The 16,514-nt window shown below is 48.8% G+C and overlaps 5 protein-coding genes across 5 annotated transcripts; 2 read left to right on the top strand and 3 right to left on the bottom strand.

Annotated features, from left to right (window-relative positions):
- Positions 1-2,301: 2,301 nt before the first annotated feature.
- COCMIDRAFT_89898 (uncharacterized protein) lies at positions 2,302-2,463 on the top strand (the record flags this gene model as incomplete). Its single annotated transcript, XM_007687750.1, has 1 exon — positions 2,302-2,463. A coding segment is annotated over one exon (162 nt), but the record flags the coding sequence as incomplete, so codon positions are not given.
- A 1,840-nt stretch (positions 2,464-4,303) lies between these two features.
- COCMIDRAFT_89842 (uncharacterized protein) lies at positions 4,304-6,170 on the top strand (the record flags this gene model as incomplete). The annotated part of the gene is made up of 6 exons (XM_007687749.1): positions 4,304-4,428; positions 4,483-4,824; positions 4,881-5,244; positions 5,301-5,718; positions 5,779-5,912; positions 5,967-6,170. 6 exons carry the CDS (start codon positions 4,304-4,306, stop codon positions 6,168-6,170), a joined length of 1,587 nt encoding a protein of 528 aa, XP_007685939.1.
- Positions 6,171-6,528: 358 nt separating this feature from the next.
- COCMIDRAFT_89782 (uncharacterized protein) lies at positions 6,529-10,817 on the bottom strand (the record flags this gene model as incomplete). Its single annotated transcript, XM_007687748.1, has 3 exons — positions 6,529-10,367; positions 10,424-10,676; positions 10,737-10,817. The coding sequence occupies 3 exons, from the start codon at positions 10,815-10,817 to the stop codon at positions 6,529-6,531; spliced, it is 4,173 nt and encodes a 1,390-aa protein (XP_007685938.1).
- Positions 10,818-11,415: 598 nt separating this feature from the next.
- On the bottom strand, positions 11,416-13,545 carry COCMIDRAFT_3492 (uncharacterized protein; the record flags this gene model as incomplete). Its single annotated transcript, XM_007687710.1, has 6 exons — positions 11,416-12,119; positions 12,176-12,545; positions 12,603-12,801; positions 12,903-13,109; positions 13,176-13,371; positions 13,440-13,545. The coding sequence occupies 6 exons, from the start codon at positions 13,543-13,545 to the stop codon at positions 11,416-11,418; spliced, it is 1,782 nt and encodes a 593-aa protein (XP_007685900.1).
- A 1,200-nt stretch (positions 13,546-14,745) lies between these two features.
- COCMIDRAFT_89850 (uncharacterized protein) lies at positions 14,746-16,406 on the bottom strand (the record flags this gene model as incomplete). Its single annotated transcript, XM_007687747.1, has 3 exons — positions 14,746-15,195; positions 15,252-16,078; positions 16,349-16,406. The coding sequence occupies 3 exons, from the start codon at positions 16,404-16,406 to the stop codon at positions 14,746-14,748; spliced, it is 1,335 nt and encodes a 444-aa protein (XP_007685937.1).
- Between the last annotated feature and the right edge of the window lie 108 nt (positions 16,407-16,514).

Here is a 16,514-nt window from a genome sequence, read left to right as displayed (position 1 = left end):
ATCATACCACTAGACTAAGGGATTGTTAGAACTGAAGGAGAAGATGAAGTATGATGTGAATGCTTACCCATAAGACCGTTGTTTTGATGGAAAGTTGAGGAAAATTCTTAATTATATACCACAAAAAATATGCTATACGACAGAGCTTGTGAAGAGGAAGCACTTGAACACCCCCTGTGGGACCTTATATCCAACTTGGACAGTGGGGCTGGCACTTGGCAAAGTTTGGTAAGCGAGGCTTGTTAGCCGAAGTCACGATTCTTTCGTAGGCTAGACAGTGAGGCTGTCCGGTTCGGAGAATTAGGCCACTCGCTTGTGAACTACGCAAAATTCATTAGAATAGGTTAATATGAAGCTCTTCTATATAAGTATTAGGATTTTCTAATAGCGCATAGCGTGTGTATAGAAAGCGAAGTTCTAAAGGTCGAAGTACCCCTTATTTATCCCAGCACGGTAGGCCCAACACTCAGAGACGGACGTTAGTTAGGTTCGGCACTTGCATTTTGTGAGCTAGACCGAGATACAGTTAAGGAATCACTTAGGGAGCGTTCATCCCGTTACAAGCAACGCACTTTTAATCTGTAGCTACTCGTTTATAGCTTCCTATAACTGATTTGCGAAAACTAACTATTCAAGCCTCAACGCTAGTAGCTGTGTACCGTTCCTACCCAAGACCACTACTAAATTCGGTCTTATTTGCGAGTTTGGGTTTTTATGGAGATTAGTGATGGCAATTGCATTTGGGAACTCCGCTCTTGTTTGGATCACAAGTGCCTCCAGTAAAAAAATCATTATGACATTGTCTATTGCATTCATCGGTAGTGCAATCAACGTTTACCTACCACAATTGTTAGCCATATAAAGCGGTGAACAAGGAATCAACTTACTGGAGTAGCATTGACGGATGACACAAACAAGGCTAGCATAGAGGCATAAATGATTGACTTTAGAGTGAATTGCATTGTGATACCAATAGTGGTAGGGACGTTATCACTTTGTAGTCTAATACAATACTAACAAGCAAGACAAGATTGATTTGACATTTTTTGCTGTTTCGTACGTTGGGTGGGTGTAATTGGGAGTACTGTTGCAGTTTGAGGGTCTTTAAGTAGGCACCAGCAGGAAGTGGAACAGGGATTTATATGTACAATCAACCAAACTCTGCAGGAACATCATCACGTTCTGTTCAAAGTTGAGATTTTGCTATTTTGGTTTGCGACACGGGTGAGGTGGCCGGGCTGCAGTATTTGAAATCCTTGTAAAAGCCAAACTTGAAGTGATATCGTCATCTAGTCTCTAGGGTTGGTTGGCTAAGAGTCAAGAGGTCAAAACAGAGATGACAGACGAAGGTTTAGAACAGGGTATTGATAGGGTTAGGGAGCAGGGTTAACACGGGACAGAGTGGAGAAGAGTATCTTATAGAGTTTATAGGTGGGCTGAGAGGCGGCCTGCCGTTATTTTGAGATACTTTAATTGATCAGCTGATCGCCGCAAGAAAGCCAGTAGTAAGAAATAAAAAGAAAAGAAATAGAGTTCATATATAAGCAGTAAGCTTACGGTCATACTGGAGGTACGGTTAAAGTTATAAAGCAACGTGCCGATGGGTTTGTTCAAAGCAATGAGACGGGATGATGTAGAGCTGGGTATCCGAAAGATCCATAAAATTCCTTGGTATTATAATGCTGAAGGTAATAAGTAGAAAGTCAGTAGAGAAGACACATATGGATTAACTGTTACGGGAAAAGTTGTCATATAACGGGAATTTTGTGTAGTATAAGTCGCTTTCGTAGCCGCGAGTAGGAAAAGATGCGTCATTATATTACAACTCCATTTTAAGCTGCCTTTTGATTCGCTAGTTAGGGTGATCGCGCTTGTCTTCAGACTTGCTATGACTTTTCCTTACGTCCTAGGTAAGCTACTCGAGTCGCTTAGCCATGAGCTTACACGATAGAAGCATTAACAAGTAAGCTTACCTATTAAAAGAGCAAGGATTCCATGCATTATACCACCAATATCTATACCGTACCCATGCCCGTGACGCCCAGATTTGTGGAATGCCCCGCTTAACAGCACAATAGTAGTGACACTATAACTTTGATGCGTTATAACTCCACCAATATAGATCTGATTTAAGCTGCAATTAAAGATATTAATTTTTGCGAATCAGGAGATTCTTTTTCATATACAAAATTAGCTGCAAAATAGGATATTAATCGCTCAACGTTAAGCCGAGGATGCCAAGGGTTACAGGCCTCGCGGGACACTGAGATAGCTAATCAGCTCACACCCACCCAACACTAGGAGCTGGAACTTATACGGTATATCACTAAGCTTAAAAAGCAAGGTCTCCCTCCCAGGGAGATAATTAGAATTTTCTTATCGGCAGTAGCTGATCATCAGCTTAGTGAGAGCTGGGTTACTCGCTTTATTAACCGACATAAACTCCATCTTATCTCGAAGTAGACCACCGCCATAGATCGTACGCGTCACGTAGCGGAATCTGGGTTAAATTGTAAGCTCCAATTCGAGCGAATACACTAACAGATTACTAAATAGTATCTTAAAGCTCAAGATGTATACAGTATAGATGAGATGGGCTTCTTAATTAGGGTTATTAGAAGAAGTAAGAGAATATTTAGTAAGCGCTAATAGAACAAGAAGTAGATTAGAGTATTAACTTAAGATAGATTATATGAATTCTCGACGCTCCTAGATGGCGTGTGCGCTAATAGGAGCTTATTGCTACTAGGCCTTATCTACGCGTTAGCTTAAGAAGCTCTTAGATTAAACTAGGTAGAGGAGATTGAGGTTGGAAAGTACAAAATCTTTATCACATTATCTCCGTTAGGCTGGTTAAATCATAAAGTAGGGCTAGCTTGGCTTAAGTAGGTGTTCAGTCGCTATACAAAGCAACGATCAGGTCGATGGCGGCTGCTTATTCTTGATGACTACGGATCTTATGGATCTCAAGTAAGCAGCATATGTCTTCTTAATTTTTTGCAGTATCGGCTGATTTGTAGTCTTGAAGCAAAGGATTTTGTGAACGTCTGTTGGTTGTAGCATACATAGGAACAGGCTAAGATCAGCTTCGATAATTAGGCAATACAGCATGAGTGCTTCTGTCAATACCAAAATGCACCCATAACAGTGCCGAAGTTCACAGTCTGGATTGCACATATTCTGAAGAAAATGAATAAGCTTATGAAATGGCCTAACACAACATAGTCTCATGCGTCACCCAACACGAAGGACCAGGAGCATTTACTTTGTTTGGCAAAGCCAACGTGCATGAAAAATTGCTCTACGATATGCCGCGATAATAATGTCCCCAGATGCCAAGAAACTACGCCTTGACACACTCGATGCATGCCGAGTTTTCTGTGGTCTGCTATGACGATATTGCGCAGGCGGGCCTGAGCTTTGAAAGACCACATGTGCATGCAACATTGCCCTTGAAACATCTTACCAGCCCCAATACACCGCTGTCTTATCGGAATTTGGTAATTATTAACCGGCGCGCTTTTCATTGCCCACAACAAGGTATATGCGATTCAGCGAGGGTGAATATCAGGCGGTAGGGGCAGAGATTGCCAAGCAAATGAATGATCACGATTCCACTTTTGGGGTTGTGTGCATCGAGCACCCACGAGCATCTGCAACGCACACCTCCACCCAATCACTCGATAAATGACGGCTACAATAACGCATACGGTAAGACACCCACTCTTCGTAGTCACATGTTGCGTTGCCCCGAGGAAAGCAACCTGAGGTTGCAACGTCCGATCGAATCATGTCAATTTCAAGCAAAAAGACAGGCAGCAGAAATAAAGACGGCGCCACTTACGCACCCACATGCACGACGCGGTTGAGGCGATCTCCGCAAATGCTAGGCGTCACCCCGTTCTCCACCTCCAGCCAACCCCGAGTCCCCCAAGGTAGTTTTCCCGCCAATCAACGTCAATCGGAGGGGGACTTGCCTTGTTTCTTCGGTTACTCTCCGATGCGCAAGCTAAACGGTCACGCCTGGTCGGCACGTTCCTGCTGTGTTTACGTAGGAAGTATGGCATTTTAACCAATTTAACCAGCTCACAAGTGGTTCCAACTGGTTGGATCGGTGGAGTATGGCATTGTGGCAGGAATGCATTGCATGGCTTTAGCGACCATGTCCAGCATACCGGCTTGGAGTACCGACTACGTTGGTTCTCTTTATAATTGAGCTCCCCTCCCTGCGCGAATGTGTAGTGTTAAGGTCAAAACGACTTCGTTAATTGAAGCTCTTGGGAGCTTCCACCCAGCTGCCAAGATGTTCTCAAAAGTCCCAAAAATTTACAATGTCTACTTTTTGGCAATCATTGCCACAATGGGTGGTATGCTGTTCGGTTTCGATATCTCTTCGATGAGTGCTATCATTCCAACTGATCAATACATGTACGTCAATTCCTAAAAAAGATAATTCTTTCGGCATGGTCTAACATCCCACAGTGACTACTTCGACAATCCATCTGGAGTCGTCCAGGGCGCCATTGGTGCTGCCCTTGCTGCAGGCTCTATTGTCGGCTCCATCATGGCAGGTCCAATTTCGGATAAATTCGGTCGTCGCGATGCTCTCTTGTTTGCTTGCCTTTGGTGGCTTGCTGGCACTGCCTTGCAAGTCGCTGTAACCGGACGAGGAATGTTAATAGCTGGCCGAGTCTTGAATGGAGTAACAGTTGGAATCACTTCTTCGCAAGTGCCCGTGTATCTTGCCGAAATCTCCAAGCACTCACAGCGCGGTGCAATCATCATTATCCAGCAACTCGCGATTGAGTGGGGAATTCTTATCATGTGAGTTAGCGACATGAACATATAAAAAATATCGCTAAACTCACTGTTTTTTGCAGGTACTTCATCGGCTACGGGTGTACGTTTATTCCCGGAGAAACAGCATCGTTCCGCACCGCTTGGGGCATCCAGTTTGTACCCTGCGTCATGTTTATGATCGGTCTTCCTTTTCTACCGGAATCTCCTCGATGGCTTGCCAAAGTCGATCGCACAGAGGAAGCGATCCAGGTCCTGGCAGCTATCCAAGCCAACGGCAATATCGAAGACCCATATGTTGTCGCCGAGTACGAGGAAATCATGACTGTTCTCATTGCCGAGCGTCAAGCTCCACCGGGATGGAAGAAATTCGTCTACAACGGCATGTGGAAGCGGACTCTTGCTGGCTTTTCCGTGCAAGCGTGGCAGCAGTTGTCTGGAGCAAACGTGCGTTCAACTACCCCAACTTAACCATTCACTTCAGAGACTAACCAGAGCAATAGGTCATGACCTACTACGTCGTTTATATCTTCGCAATGGCTGGTCTCGAAGGCAACATTAAGCTTATTTCGTCGGGTGTGCAATATGCGCTCTTCATCATCTTCTCCTCGATCATGTTCTTCTTCGTCGACAAATTCGGCCGCCGCACGCTCCTCGTCTGGGGCGCCGTCACAATGGGCATCTGCCATTTTGTCGTCGGCGGCGTCCTCGGCGCAAACTACGAGTATATTCCTGAGGGAGTTGGAGGCGATCGCAACGTCGTCATGAAAGTCACTGGCTCCCCCGCCAACACCGTCATTGCGTTCTCGTATCTTCTAATTATTATTTACGCTCTTACTCTGGCACCCATCTGCTGGGTGTACGCTGCGGAGGTGTGGTCGCTTGAGACGCGCGCGTGGGGTATGGGTATTGCTGCGACTGGTAAGCTAAAATGCGGATAATTCCAGAAAATCAAACAAAAAAAGACTAATGATATTGTAGGTAACTGGCTCTTCAACTTTGCAATCGGCCTCTTCATTCCCCCCGCATTCCTAAACATAAAATGGGGTCTCTTCATCGTCTTCGGCGTACTGTGTCTTCTCGCCGCAACCCAATTTTTCTTCACATACCCAGAGGTACGTCCATGCTCTCCTCATTACCAAACAAATTTAGCTAACCTTTCTTACTAGACTTGCGGTAAAACTCTCGAAGAAATCGAAGTCCTCTTCAGCAAAGACGGTCCCCACGCGTGGCAAACCAAAAAGGGAAGCGACCATATCGGCCAGAACACAGAGAATGTGGCAGCAGCCCAGGCCAAGCAAGAGGCGCAGGCGAGAATTGAGATGTTGGCGAAAAAAGAGAAGGGGGAGACGGCGAGGACGGAAACGGTTTAAGGTGGTGTTTGCGTAGCATCTACGTATGTGAGAAAATGAATATGAAAAGAAAAAGAAGGGTGTAATAATTGCAAATGATGATATCCCCGAATCCAAACTTGTATTCTTGCCATGTACGAATTCAGCGTAACCTCTACCATCGCAGAACAACAAGCAAGTGATGACACCAAAGTAAGGCGATGAAAAACAAGTGTTAAGAAAAAGAGTAAAACTACTAATTGCATCTAGTTCTACCCCACAAATTAATAAAAGTCTACCAAAAAATGCCCCCCCCCCCCCAATATCAAGAAGTGTAGAAAAACAAAGAGTTTAAAAAAGGGACGAAAAAACCACAGAGTTGCTAGTCTTTCTTGATCATCTAACTAGCCAAATCCATCGTTTTCACACCCTGCTCAAGCGCAACCTCATCCGCAAGTGGCGCGTCTTCAGCCGCAGACTCACCGTTCGACAGCACAACACCTTCTTCCTCTGGGTGCTCTACAGAGCCGGGTCCCTCGTTGATATGCTTGTCTGTTAAACTTCCGTTTAGATGAAGGTGCTGTGGAATGGCGGGCTCGGCGCTTTTGACGTGCTCCGCAGGTCCGGCATGGCCATTACCCATTGCGACTGCGGCAGGTACTCCGTTGCTCACAGCTGCATGCTTGCCAGACCCCGGCTTCACCGTTTTATCCAGACCAATCCCAAGCTCCCTTACAGCACGCTTCATGCTGTCCAGCCTTGCGCGCTCAGCAACGCACATTTTCCTCGCGAGCTCCTTGAGTGCCCTCCGTCCCGTCTCGACCCTATTTTCCTGCCAACTAGCCAGTTCCTGAGCCACGACTTGCTGTGTGTATCGGAGCTCTCTGCCGAGATCCTCAAGCTCGACTTTGCTCTTGTCCATTTTTACCTGGGCATCGCGCTGGACTCTGCTGCGCGCGTCGTCGAGGAGACCCAGGGGCCAACGGTCGGAGCGCCGCACGGAGAGGTTGTGTCTGTCGATTGCTTTTTGGGCGTTGGACATGGAATTTATGATTGTAGAGGGACGGGAGAGTGCGGTTAGAATGGCGGCGATCGTGCTGGAGATGGCGTGCATGGAGTAGTAGAAGCCGGCCATGGGACTTGCTTCGCTTTGCCTCAGGGTGCTGGTGTAGCGCTCCAGGGCCCTGAGGTGTGCAGGAGGCAAAAATATGAGGGAGTGCATGGCTGTGTTGAAGATCTTCGACGCGTCGTTGAGGTCAGATGCTGCTGAGCGGACCTTGTTAGCGCGGCGGAGAACCGATCGTGATGCGTGGTGAAGGGCGCGAATGTTCTCACGCATGTGCTGAACAAAGAGCTCGACTTCCCGCACGTCAAGGATAGGTGTGTAATCTTCACGTAGACGTTCAACGCGCAGTTCAGCCTTGCGCGCTGATCGTTCCGCCAGCATAGACGAGTCGATGTCTGGCACGAGGAAAAACTCCCATACCATCTCGTGTGTTGAAAAAGTAGGGTGTTTTAGGAGAATCTTGAGGAAGGCGTCTAGTCGGAGTTGCATGTCGCGTAGTATGGATCTTGACGGTCTTGACGGTATGAGGTATGGTGACGCCAGAGTATCTATAACTGGCAGCCACGATGCCGGGTGTTCTTGTGCTAGCCATCTTGCGAGGTTCTCAAAGTCGTGCGATGAACGACGACATGTCGTAACAGTGATGGACTTATTATCGTTGGGTGCTCCAGATTTCAACACTAAACGTACGGTCCCGTCTTCAACAAAGAAGGACCGGACGACAGTAGTGGTTCGTCCATCAGGCCCAGCCTCATTTGATAACAACACCAGGTCATCGATTCGATTTCGAACGTCGTCATCTTTAGCAAGCTCCACAGCCGTAAGACCACGTGCGTCTCTGAATGACAGGTCAACCCTGGGATCTTGAAACAGAACTCGTACCATATCTGTTCTGCCATACTTGCTGGCTACCATGAGTGGTGTGAACTGTCTGTCATTTGTTGCGTTTGCATCCGAGTCGCAGCGATACAGTAACTTGGCGGCTAATTGAGGATCGGTGATGATATGCAGAAGGCTGTTTCCCTTGTTGTCGACATGCTCGTCGAGATGCAGTGGTTGTCCATCATTTTGATAGTAAGTCGCGGCTAGAAGGGCCTTGTCGACCATATCATGGTATTCATCATGGTCGTATGATCTACACAGAGCGAAAACAGGAGTCTGACCGTTCTTGTCCTTTAGCCGCCAAGGCAGTAGGTGTCCGATACGATCAATAAGACGAGGTTGATTGAAGAGGTAATGTGCTACACATCTGCCTTTGGCGTCAGGCTTCGCTAGATAATCTCGCAATGATTCAGGGCTTGGGCTATTCTCCAGAATGTAGTTGAGAATCGTGTCTGTCGTCTTCGCATGGCCTTGTTGGATCGCTGCACTCAGCAGGTTGACACCTTCATTATTGTAGTCTTCGAAGACGTGAAGAGGTGTATAGTACTCAGTCAAACTAAGGAGATATTGCAGTGCCCTGTCTTGCCTGTTCTCAATAGCCATCATCAAGACCGACTCGCCGTCTGGGCCTTGTGTCATGGTAAGCTTCTCTATCGAAACATCGCCCTCGATAGCGCTGACACGCGAATCAAGCGTAGTGCGAGAATGGTACGACCGCGCTGAGCCACTTGACATGCTCCTTGTGTCCATCGATACCTTCTTCTTCATCTTGGGTCTCCTGGGTAGCGGGGGCGTCTGAGCCCGCTGAAAGGGGAAAATATGCGCCAATGGACCGTCTTCGTATATGCTCTCATCACGAGTTGGACTTTGATTCCGTATCCGTGGTTCGTCGTCGCCATTCATTGTAGTCCCTCCCAAGGATTGAAGATCCGAGAGACTCGCCGCAAATCTAACTGGACGATGCCTTGGCGGGGTATCGCTTTGATCTGTGAAACTGTCTGATTCTGGATGGAAAGATTTGTCGGGCTCCAATATGCCTTGCATTGTCTCTAAATCGCCCGTCTTGGTTGCCTGCCATAGTGCCCGGTTCCGTCTGCTCGCTCTCCGCAAGCCTCCAGAATCTGTTGTCAAGTATGACAGCACCGCTTCGAAGGTGCTGAGCGCGTAGCCCATTTCGCCGCTTTCGACATCATCAATGAAGATAAAGTGCCGCATGTAAGATAACCGTGCCTGTAGATGCCGGACGGGTGCCCGAATGACTACAATGAGCAGTAGTGATACCAGTGTATCTGCGTTGATCGTAAGCAGATGATCCTGCTTCTCCGATAGTGGTGCCCCGTTTGTCATTATCTTCTCCTGGGATTCGTCTGGCATGGTGATGTGCTTTTGCACCGCGAGCAGGATTTCCAGCATTTCCTGTGGGCTCCCGGCAACCCCCATTTTCTTGAACATGTCTACAGCCCTAGACAACCGTATGGCAAGTTCCCGTTTCCCATTGCGACCGTGTCCAATGTCGATGCCGACCTGTGATATATCGATATCGATCATTTGCCGGGTTCGTCGCTCGAGATCGGCGTCTTCAAGTTGGCGTATGGTTTTTATGCGTGGGAACAGAATTGTATGGTGTACTTGCTCGGCAACGTAGCGCTCAATCATGCGCTCGACAATTGGTCCGGTGAGGTCTGTTGTCGCCCCCAGTAGTGATAGTTGTTGCTTGTCCACCATCTGAAAAAGGTCAATGGCTGCTGTGACGGCCGTCTCTAATGATCTGCGCATCTGATCCTCTTCGTCACTGATTTCGAGATTCGAGACGAAGCCGTTGGGGACATAGGACATGTTGCTGTGCAGAGAGATTGGCGTCGTGTCTGCCGAAGATACTGAGCCACGTCTCCTTGAGCTTTTTGAACTCATTGAAGATGGCCGCGACCTTTGCGATGGTATTGCTGGCAGCGGTTTCTGCAATTCGTTGCTAAACTCTTTAAATATTCTCTCCAAGCCCGGCTGCATCTGGCGCGCAATCATGGGAAAGTGGTTCAAGAGATCGCCAAAAGACCTGACCTCCTTCTTCCGCGGCATGGGCGAACTGGCGCTTGCCGACGAACTGGCCACAACCGGCGGCTCAGCTCTTGCATTGTGCTTGGGTCCCAGCGAAGCGGGTATGATAGGATTCGGGTCGTAGGTGCCGATGATGGGGCGGGATATGAAGTAGACGAGCCAGGGCTGGGCGTCAAAGGAGTCGGGGTAGAAAATGGTATCGTTAAGGAGCTGGGCTTGGTTGAGTGTCTTGAAGCCTGCATTGTCATCAGCGCGCGACGATGCATGACGTACCGTACGCATGCTCACGAACCCTTGTTGCTGTATATGAAGGCATCTTTGACAATTACTGTGCGGCCGTTTGCGGTGGTAAACTGCTTTGCCTTGCCCCGCGATTCCCTGAAGCTGCCCGTGTCCCTGAGGTGGCCGTTGGGCCCCGCGCCACCTGGGATGCGCAGAACATGACTGGCGAGGAAGTCTTCGGAACCACTGAGGTCGGCGTACGACGTGTTCGATTCCTTGTCACGCGAGGTCAGGAGAGCCTCTGTTGTCGGGACGAGAAGGACCTGAGAGCTGGAGCGTTAGCGACTGGGGATATATAGGGTATGTTACACTGGGGCGCGTACGTGGTGTTGCGCTGGCTGGCACTGGCTGGGGAGTGCACTACGGAAGAAGGCCCGTAGGAAGGGATTCAGCACGGGAGGCATTCAATCGACATTAACAGGGCTCTGGGGGAGATTCGGCGTGCGCGTGGCATGTGTCCCGGGAGTTTTTTTTATAGCGCGCGGTCTGGTCGGGGGTGTGGCGTCGTATAGTGGCTTGGGCGTAGAGTCGTGAATAGGAGCCTGGAATGGCGATGAGCAGAGCAAAGACCTTGGACGGTTATGCCGGCGATGGCCTGACGGGGGTTGTGGTGATGCGCAGGGAGCCGGTAAGAGGCGAGATGCGAGATGGAGAGGCAGCAGAGACGCGGAGCGAGGGCAAGGGAGTTCCAGGCCAGTAAGGCGTCACAAGCAATTGGGAGTCGAAACTGGCACCACCAGGGCCATTGGCTCGTGAAGGTGAAGACGCTGCTAGCCCAGTATCGATTAGCGAGGAACGCGACTCTTTCGTCATCGCTCCCGTCCTCGTCGCACTCTCTCACCACCCCCACGTTGCATCACATTACATCAACATTCGCCGTCGATTTCATGCCTGCAGCTGCGTGGCTTCGGTGCGACCATGCAAGACCCCAAATAAGCCTCGCCTAGATACCATACATGTATGTGTGTATTTGTGTAAATCAGCCTTGTCTATTTACAGCCCTTACTTGCCAGCCTTCTTGCACAGCTTCGTCCCATAATCCAGGACACTCCACTTCTCCGTGCCAGGCGTAGTCTCGGTAAAGAAGACGCCCTCGGGATCCCATTTCTGGCGAATCTTCAGCAATCTTGGGTAGTTGGTACCCCAGTATGCCTCCTGCCAGTTGGGCTCATTGAGATCGCCCTCGTTGACATAGCTGGCTCCGTTGGGTGAAACATCTCTCAGTTTCTGGCCCACAACATGCGTGTTGAAGTGCTCGCGCTCCATCTTGACGTCCCATGACTCTGTGCCCTGCATGATCACATTGGTGATGATGAAGCTGCTCGCATTGCGCCAGGCTGGGTGGATGGCGTTGTCTACCTTGGGATACGCACGCCCAGGGTTGACAATGTGACCGACGTCGAAGCCCAGCTGAGTGGGTTCGGGCATCGCTGCATAGATGAGGGCATCGGCAATCTCATCGCCATGGCTGGCAATGTCGCTTTGTGTGAAGAGACGGCCCCCGACAATGGACTGCTGGTTCGGCGGCTCATCCTCAAACATGTCTATGTACATTTCGAAGAAAGTTGGGAATGCCTTGGTATAGGCGTCATAGGGCACCTTGGCTGCATCCAGCTGCTGGTACAATGGTGATAAACTCTTGGCCAGCTGTGCTTCGTCCATATTGGGGCCGACAAAAGGGGCAATGTGCAGTCGGCCAGGACCAGCTACATGTCTAACAGTCAGTATTCAGAACCAAGATCTCGCCGAAATGCAAACTTACGTCCAATCTCAAAGTACACAAACATATGATTATCACTGTAGTGATTGGCCAAGTTGTGAAAAATGCGAACACCCTTGGCAAACAGCTCAGTGTCGTTGGTGTGCGTAGAGTTGATGTTCAGAATCGTGGCAGCCGTCGGTATCTCTGGAAAAGTCTTGACGGTGATGCTCACCACCACAGCAAACGTACTAGGACCCCCGCCCTTGAGAGCCCAGAACAGGTCGGAGTTCTGGTTGGCATTGGCAGTCACATACGTGCCAGCAGCAGTAATGGCATCGAACGAGAGCACATTATCAGCGCCCATACCGTACAGTCCCGTAAGAGGACCATGTCCACCACCCTGGATGTATCCACCAGCCCAGCCTACAGTCTTTGCAGCGTCAGCACATATAACAATGTAAAACGAGAAAAGTCAAGGGAAACATACCGGGCACTCCCCTCCAACAATAACCACCTTGGGCTGCTGTGCAAAACACTTCCGATACAACTCCCTACCCTGGACGCCCGCCCCGACAATCGCCGCACCGCCATTCCAATCTCCAGGTCCAGTATACTTCTTGATAAACTCCACATCCTTGAAAGCATGCGTATTGATAATCAGGGCACCGTACCCTGTTGATCGTCCCCTATCCTCATTATCATCGTCAGCAATCCAAAAAAAACAGACCCCCCCCATATACACATACACTTTTAAAAATCTATCAAGGCATATAGAGGCAATACTTACATAAAATCATGCCCCGTATTCCTGATGATCAATCTCAAATTTCTCTTTCGCGCAAAATCAACACCGGCTTTGATGTGCTCTTTCGTGATGGCCAGGATAACATAGCGGCCGTAGAAGCCGCGGGTGCAAGTTCCTGTTGCTGCGTTGTCGAGCAGGCAGGTGTTGTTTGTTTTCAAGGGCCAGAGGGCGGCGATGGGGTGGTCGGTGCTATATGGACATCAAGTCAGTACGAATTGTTTTTATTTTGGAAACGGAGGGAAGCTGGATGCTTACAGCCACTGCTCATCACCCCATTTTTCTTTCGTCTCGGCGCACTTGGCTGCGTCGTAAACGCTGGTTTCGTTGCCGAAGGACTGGTAGCATGATGCAGCGGGCGGAATGGCAATTTGCAAGGCGCCGGATACGGTCTTATTGAGAGCGACCCAGTCGGTGGCTGTGGGCCAGCAGGAGTTGTCTGAGTAGCATTTACCTAATTTTTTTAATAATCAGAATCTATCTTTCTCTTTCTATTTGGAAAGATGAAGAGGGAAAACTTACATTGGTACTCCACGCCCCCAACTTTCTTCACTTCACCATTCCATTTTGCGCCTTGTGCGCTGGTGCCTGCTATTAGCAATGCTACAAGTAGGGAGAAGCGAGGCATCTTGACTACACCGAGCGACTTGAGCGACTTTTTCTGAGGATTTAGACTTTTATTTGTATGTCCCGCGGAATGCTCAGACTACACTTAGTCTAAGGCCCTAGTGCATTCTACCGCATTTAGTACAAGTTGATAGCTCTGCAGGCGTGCTGGGCGCCTTAACTGCACGTCTTCATTGTCTTCAGATGCCATGTTGAGATTCCTAAACCGGTCTTTTCACCATGTGCCGCTGTGCGTGTACGAGCGAGCGAGTAAAAAGCTCTGTAGAGATCTCGTTTGCATCTTAAAATCGCCTTGGTGTGGATCAGGACAGGGCTCTAGCTACCGAACCCGTTAGGATAGAGACATGGCGAAGGCGAGGTTTGGCTTGGCGGCGTACTCCTTTTCACCCGGTTAATATCAGGGTCCAATCACTTCACATGCAAGACATAGAGGGGTGGCTTCGCTTCACGCCACAGTTGGGACGGTTCAGGAAGGCGTATCTTGTTCTAGTGGCCCGGATCAAGTGTGTGTGGTTTCCCCTGTGTGGCGAAGTGATCATCATGTGGGGTTTGTAGTGTCGTGTTAGATCTAGATGTTCGATTAGTTCAGTATGGGTCTGAGATACATGCTGTAGAGCAATATACCGGGATGTCTAATCATCTTTGGAAGTGATTATTATTCAGGCCACCTATGTACAACATATACTAAAGGCTCTTATAGTTGATAAGCACGTAGCTGCATATGCACTTGCGCACCGGAAGCCACCTTTGTTCAACCCCTCAGTAGGAATTAAAAAGAATTAACCATAAACCATCTTAACGCCTCGATCGATGCCACAAGTTTCAATTTTAGTGAACCTCCAAATGTAGCCATCAACCACCATTCAGATCCAAATCGAGAAACTGTCTTGCATCACAACCATGTATCGATAAATATCCGCAACCGCGCCCAGGACACCAGTAGAAATAGGGGCGATAACGGTCCACTACCCGTACACACTCCTTCGGCAGATGTGTTGAAATTGCTAGTATCGCACCAAACCATGGGTATGGCACGCCAAGTGGCGCGTCGATCCTCCATACTAGCCGTCCGGGAAGCCGGGGAAATAGAGCCGGCTCGCCGAAGCACTGCCACCAAGTTGCTGCGTACGCTATACACGCACGACCTACACGTCCGCTTCTTTTTTACTTTTCTTCCGGGATTCGCCCGTTGATTTTATGCCTAGTACACAATATCTCTTGCTATGCGATCCAGTGTGCCAAGGCTAGTATCGCAAGCCAGCAAATCCAGGTCCGGGAACTCATTTTGGATCCGACGTCTCGAGAACGGAACAGCGGTGATATGCGGAGCTTCCCCTTGGACGCGTGTGACTTGCTTTACATAGTACTGCTGTGGTATGCGTTCAACATTCACGTTAGTGTCAAGGCTTCCCTCTCTTTCCAACTGGTCCTCGAGAAGGGAATATACATCGTTGTCGAGCGTTTCGGTAAAACGGCCCCAGACGAGGACTTGGAGGTCAGGACACAAATCGTGCGCCCATTGAAAGAGCATTGCAGCGAGCTGTTGGGTCTCGGCTGCTACATTTCTTCTCGGTCGGTCGGGGTCGATGATTCGAAGACGGTCCTGGTAGAGATGCAGCATTTTCAAGTTTTTGAGCTTGCCAATTGGTTTCTAGCACAAGTTGTCAATATTTCGATAGTAAAAAAACACACGTGGCTCAAACTTACGAGTTGCCCAAGGACATATTTCTGTCTGTCGTGCCCATCGGCTAGGAGGCACCCCCCTATTTCCGCGACGCGCAACCCAAATTGCTCCAAAGCACCAAGTTCATTGCAAATCGCATCAAGGGATGCCATGGAAGGAAAATAAGAAACCCTCTTTTCCACCGACCACAAGTCGAAAAGTGAGAGAGACTTTAGCCTGGGACATAGCGGCCAGATATACGAAGTAATAGTCGACCCATCATCTGCAAGCATTGGCTCCAACGGCACTGTTTTCAAGAACCGCATATGAAGACTCAAGTGCTGGAGATTTTGATTCCGCGTAAACAAATCTTCAAAGTCCAGACTCTTTCTATCGTCAAAACTGTCCGGGGAGTGAAAGTCGAAATGTGTCAGGTTTCGTAGCTCTGGAGAGCTGAAAAGCGGCTTCCAGTACCAGAAATTGTCCGCGTAGAGAGAAAGTCTAGTTACGTGGGAGAGACTGAATATGTGAGGTATAGCGGAAACGAATCCTCCGGGTAAATAACCGTCAAACATCAGTTCGCGGGATACAATCTGTTTGTTCTGGAAGAGGGTGCTGTAGGAGCACCTGCTCCAATAGTCCTCGAGCGCAAAAACGTCAAAATTTTTCGGCAAGAGCAGGGCGAACTTTTCCAGTCGAGGTAGTTTCTGAGCAAGTTCTACGAGACCAAATGTTTCTTGCCCATCCCCAGAAACTCCGGCTGTCATGCGCCTGGTCATAGGAGTTACAAGCTGCTGGAAGTTACCATGCGATAGTTGGAAATCGACAATCGACTGCTGTTGTTTCTGTAAAAGGTTGATGATAGATGAGTCTAGATCGAGTTGTGAAAGATAACTGCGGATGTCGAGTTAGCCAAAAGAATCTTGTGTGTAGGTACTCAACTCTGGCAGTGTGGTGTTAAAACCGTGCCGGCAGAAAAGGGGAAGCTAACCGGAACGTGATCAATTTATTCGAAGGAAATGTTTGCAAAATCTGAAGTAACAAGGCGTCTCTCTTGCCATGGATCCACGGCGCCTTGTTGGGTAAAATCTTGTTGCATTCGAATCTTGGAATGTCAAGCAGACTCAGGTTTCGCGCGTACTGCAAGTGGCTGAACGCGCCAACCTCCAGGCATTGCCGGAACCGTGGGAGCTGGCCATTGCGAGTGCTGATATCCAACACAATGTTCTGGTACAAGACCTTTGTCGCAACAAGATTCCATGACTTGGATGTTAAGCAAAGTGCCAAAAGATCTGGGTAGAGGTCGA

Source organism: Bipolaris oryzae (genome assembly GCF_000523455.1).
Source record: "Bipolaris oryzae ATCC 44560 unplaced genomic scaffold scaffold_33, whole genome shotgun sequence".
NCBI classification, from domain to species: domain Eukaryota; kingdom Fungi; phylum Ascomycota; class Dothideomycetes; order Pleosporales; family Pleosporaceae; genus Bipolaris; species Bipolaris oryzae.
Note: the sequence above shows the minus strand (reverse complement) of the source record. Positions and strands in the feature narration are given on the sequence as shown.